The sequence below is a fragment of the Haliotis asinina genome, chromosome 6 (assembly GCF_037392515.1).
Source record: "Haliotis asinina isolate JCU_RB_2024 chromosome 6, JCU_Hal_asi_v2, whole genome shotgun sequence".
NCBI classification, from domain to species: Eukaryota; Metazoa; Mollusca; class Gastropoda; order Lepetellida; family Haliotidae; genus Haliotis; species Haliotis asinina.
Window position 1 is genome coordinate 34,430,608 of NC_090285.1, and position 5,078 is coordinate 34,435,685.

Genomic DNA, 5,078 nt, shown 5'->3' on the forward strand with positions numbered 1-5,078 from the left:
TGGTCACACTTGGATGTCGAACTCGGCTTGACCAACGAAAGCTTTAAACACTGTGCTACTTCGCCGTCTTTGAAATGTAGGGGCATTATATATGATCGATGATTTAAACAGCAAGAAAATACAGTCGGTGCTAGGATGTGGTCTGTACCCGAGAGCCAAGGCGGATACACGTCAAGTGGTTCATTTACTGCGGACTTAAAAGTGCAATTTACAGCTCTCTGGTGGTGCCTGGGGTATATTCATATATTACATCACATCAGAGATGGTATATTGATGTGTATCGGATCCGTCTTTAGATTCTTAAGATACTTCAACCAAAAGGAGGTATTTACTTTCGTGAAACGTCAAGCATCTGATATACATTGGAGAGAAGCGGCCTGTTCAAAATACGTGTTTGAAAACAACATCTGTGATAGTCTACTTGTTTTACCGTCCTTTGATGTCTGGTAGCATTTCTAACGTTAAGTAAGGCTACTCCTTGATTGAGCCACCGAACCTTCCTCCCTCAAGACAGGCGCTCTATCTCAAGACAACGGAGGCGGTCAAGACATGTAGTTGTATACTACATAATGTCAAAAGTTTTTATCACTACTCGTGTCGAAAAACCTTTCCCTATATCATTTGTTTACAAATATTCAAGTATTTTTCTTGTTAAAAATTTATGATTTGATTACTTTAAAATGGGAGCCTCATACTGACTTGTACAGCGATAGGAAAGGGGAAAACAAGCTGACCTATTATGTTGACACTTGTCAGTACATCGTGTTATATATAGAGGTGTGCTGCAGGGCTGCGTCATACACCCAGTCATTTTCCTACAGACTGTCTGCAAAAGACACCTTTTTCAACATGTTAAAGACTATTCTCCTGGCAGGTGCAGTGATGCTCATGGGTAGGTTGTCGCATCAAATCTTAATCATGTTATTTGTAGATTTGGCCAAATGTTTAGTTGCAACGAAATGGAAACTGCAGATGTAGCAGATCGGATTAGTGCCAGTTCTCCCAATCTCTCATTCGTACGGGTCTACGAAACACATGCAGTTAGTGAAGAATCCAAAACTCGTCTTAAAATTATTCAGGTTTACTGTAGTGAATGCCAATAATCAAAATACTATGTTCATCTTTAGGAATTGTGTTATTGTGATACGACATACTTACTTACTTTATCAACTTCCTCACGTATCAGCCACGCTCAGATCCACCATAAATTTCTTCCCACATGCATTAACCTCCCGTGAGCCATGTTGTCATATGCATTACCATTAAAAGTTAAGACTCACTTAAAGCACTCACTATATGTTATGTCTATATGTCTCTCTCTCTCTCTCTCTCCCTCTCTCTCTCTCTCTCTCTCTCTCTCTATATATATATATATATATATATATATATATGGTTACAACTGTAAACCCTCTGCAAATGGTTAGCACGGAAGCCTGTGCAAATATTTTAAAAGCTGCGTTTTCGTGTAAAGTTATGTAAAGAATTCGCAAGTTTTCACTGAGTTTCATCATTTGTTGAACTCGTGACACTAATCTTTTCACCGTTTTGAATTTTGTTTTACAATACATCAGTTCATGTGTAAACAGTATATTTAAACAGTATGGAATGTTTTTGCATCCATGTGTAATCATTATGTTTAAACAGTATGGAATATTTTGCGTTCATGCCCAAACAGCATCTATGAACGGTATGGACTATTTTGCAGTGGTTATATTTGCACTAGTGAGTCTAAACTTTTGATGGGTAGCATTGTACACGTTTAATCTGACCGTCCACAGCTGATGCTGCTGACGACTGTCTGCGGCCTTGTCAGATGATGTACAGTCCCGTCTGCGCCACGTTCACCAAGACCTATGGGAACGAATGTATGATGAAGGCTGACGCCTGCAGGTGAGCTACCGTAGCGAGCTGCTCATGTCAGCACTATGGTATTGTTGATAATAAGTAATACCGGGGTACAGGTGGACGTTTCTTCTTGTGCGCTTCAATTCGCCCTGCAGAGGTTCATTCCGAGGTGGGTTCGAATCCGGATTGGAGCGATTATCTTCTTACATTTGTTTGTGGGTTTCATACTGAAAAAAGCTGATCACATCGAGTTTCACCGTTTAACAATAGAACCCTGACCTGTGTGAATAATGTCCGAGTCGGTTTCAGTGAGCGAGTGAGTTTTACGCCGCTTTTGGCAATTTTAGTACACTTTCAGGGCGGGGACATCAGAAATGGGCTTTACACGCTGTACCCATGTGGGGAATCGAACCCTAATTGTCGGTGTCACCAGCGAACGCTTTTAAACACTAGGCTCTTCCATCGCCACCAAATGTAGATAGGCAAGTCAAACAACACAGTCGTGAAATGAAAGGGTTAATCTAACAATGTTAAAACCTGGTCGCAGACACTACTGGTATAAACAAAATACTGACAAGGGCGTGATTGACTTGTTGTGATCGAGTGGATGCCTCTTTGAGTGAGGCCATTGTCTTGGGTTCTGCACACTGAAACAGTTACGACAGAAGTGAATCTGAAAGTAATACAATGCGTCAAGGTGACACTCACACCATCAAATGTCTCTGTATGGTTTCAGCTTGGCTAAGCAAGGCGTCCATCTTATGACTAAGAGGGACACTGAATGTAGCTGTGAAAGGGCGTGTCCTTTCCTCCTCAGTCCCGTCTGTGCCACGGATGGCGTCACATACGACAACGAGTGCCTGATGAACGTGGCAGCATGCAAGTGAGTAGTGCAATAGATTACCGTACAAATGCAATAATGACATACCGTTGATAGGCAATGAATGAACAAATGGATTCGATGTATGAAGTTACAGGTTCAATGACAGCGAAAGTGCCATACCAGCTGCTCGTTCCAATAACTATGTCTGTATCCAACGTACCATTCATTGATTATGAGCACGTTGTGCTGATTTACCTCCCTTGTGCGTGCCAAAACAAAAACCCATGCTCGTTGGTTCGAATCCTTGATTGGCTCTAATAATATTAATTTTCTAAGTCAGTCGAGAACAATACATGTGTTCGTGGGTATGGCCCAACTGATTACCATCTAAGACCTGCATCAATACGGGATTTCCTACAACTACTGTAAAGATACAGACTAGAAGTGATATGTGGGCCCCCATTCTCGTATATATACCTTGAATTGTTCTAAGTGTTGCTCAAACCCTACATTGTGGTGTCACCTTAGCACTGGAACAACAAAAATATTATTCATATCGGAACCCAAGTAGACACTGGCCTCAGCAGAGTTACGCCCCTTGGTCTCCAGGATCCGTTTATCGTGGGCTAAAATACAAGTTACGCCTCGATTATGATCCACAGTTTGGTAGCACAGCGCTGTTCATCAACTGGGCATTCTTCACTCACACACGTAATATGTCGCGAGATCACAGAACTTATGTTATAGTTTGAAGAAAGCTCTCTTTGTAGTATCTGTGTTATATCTGTCTCTATATCTACTATTTCAGACAGAACAAGTGGTTGGAGGTCAAGAGCCCTGGTCAGTGTCCAACAGAGAACTAAAGAGAGAGGTTGCGTCAGATTGCTATTTGGCTCGTAGTTCCAGATGAGCTAAATTCAAATTTATTCACAATTCACTAATTTTGCAATGCTTAAAATATATGTTGTATGCCAATAAATGTTTATTGACATCCTTAATGATTTTCATAATGTGCGATAGATTCCAAAGGTTGCCAAGGGATGTGTGCATGGTTAAGTGGGAATGATAGTTTTCGTCCAACGAGAAAAACCCATAGTCACGCAAATCTCTTGAGCTCACGTTGTCACTAGTGGGGCGTACATGACACAATGTGTGAAAAGTGCAGGATTTGGTTTTAAAGCCAGGTTGACGCATGCTATTTTCTTGTCCAGATCGATGCATTGTCCCCTCTCTGAAATGTCTTCATCGACTTCTGTACACGATGTTTGCTTCGGGCGGGGTAATGGTGGGACTAGGCATATTTTACGGATGCTTCCTTTGCTTAAAGCGTACAGCGATAGAAAGGGAAGGTGGCTTAATGTGTTCTCAATTCTGAAAATTGGATCCTTGTACTACGCACGGTTGAAGTTAAGGAAAACTGTGTGTGTTGCGAAATGACAAAGCATCAGCACACTTGGGCATCCTGCTCTTTAGTGCGTATCAGAGCCACAAATACTTTTTTCAAGCAATTGGATACTTTACTCTGTCTGTTCATGTAAGAGTAAATCGCACTTTTTTAGGAGTAACTAGCATTTTATATAGTTTAAAGAATTGAGTACATTCAATCAGGGTTTCTTATCCTTATTGGTTAATAACACTTCTAAACATATAAATATAAATGCTCCTAAAGATTTTAGCAATTCCTATATTGCCAAATAGTTGGCAGACACTTATAAACACTCAACATAGAAGTCATGAATTTGAGATTACTACGGTAAATTCCAGACAGTGACTACAGCTATTATAGTATACGTATATACAGCCAGAAATGGCCTTCACAGATTGCACCCATGTGCGGAATCGAACCCCAGTCTTCAGCGTGAGGAGCAAATGCTTTAACCACTAGGCCTTGTTCCCCACTGTCCCATTTGTAACATTCGTTTGAAAAAGAAAATGTGGAAAATGTATTGCAAATTCTTGACTCTTTGCAGTTCTTGACTCAATATTCAATCATATTCAAAATGTACTGGTTGACACTGTGGAGACACACTACAATCGCGGGTCCATTGCTGTACACAGCCAAGTTCCTGATGGTCACAGGTGGATGTTTTGTACTATCGGCAGTCTGTAAATAATCGAGTCTGGACCAGACAATCGAGTGATCAACAGCATGAGCATCGATCTGCACAACTGAGAACCAATGAACTGTGTCAACCAAGACCTTCACTGGTCAAATATAATCAGCAGTAGCAGCAGGAACAGTAGTAGTGTGATAGGTAACAGCAACAGCACTAGATTTGGTTTGCTGTTTAATATGTCACTCAGCAATATTGCAGCTATATGGCAGCAGTCTGTAAATAATCCAGTTTGGACCAGACAATCCAGTGATCAACTTCAATGCTCTGAAGTGATTGAAATAACTACACATGAA

At 41.0% G+C, this 5,078-nt stretch overlaps 1 protein-coding gene across 1 annotated transcript; it reads left to right on the top strand.

Annotated features, from left to right (window-relative positions):
• Positions 1–849: 849 nt before the first annotated feature.
• LOC137286894 (four-domain proteases inhibitor-like) lies at positions 850–3,531 on the top strand. Its single transcript, XM_067818913.1, has 4 exons — positions 850–892; positions 1,779–1,890; positions 2,582–2,728; positions 3,477–3,531. The coding sequence occupies exons 1-4, from the start codon at positions 850–852 to the stop codon at positions 3,529–3,531; spliced, it is 357 nt and encodes a 118-aa protein (XP_067675014.1).
• Positions 3,532–5,078: the final 1,547 nt, after the last annotated feature.

Coding starts and splice junctions, on each gene's coding strand:
- LOC137286894 (XM_067818913.1), top strand. CDS start 850: ATGTTAAAGACTATTCTCCTGGCAGGTGCAGTGATGCTCATGG. Junction 1,891..2,581: donor ATGAAGGCTGACGCCTGCAG/GTGAGCTACCGT, acceptor GTATGGTTTCAG/CTTGGCTAAGCAAGGCGTCC. Junction 2,729..3,476: donor ATGAACGTGGCAGCATGCAA/GTGAGTAGTGCA, acceptor CTACTATTTCAG/ACAGAACAAGTGGTTGGAGG.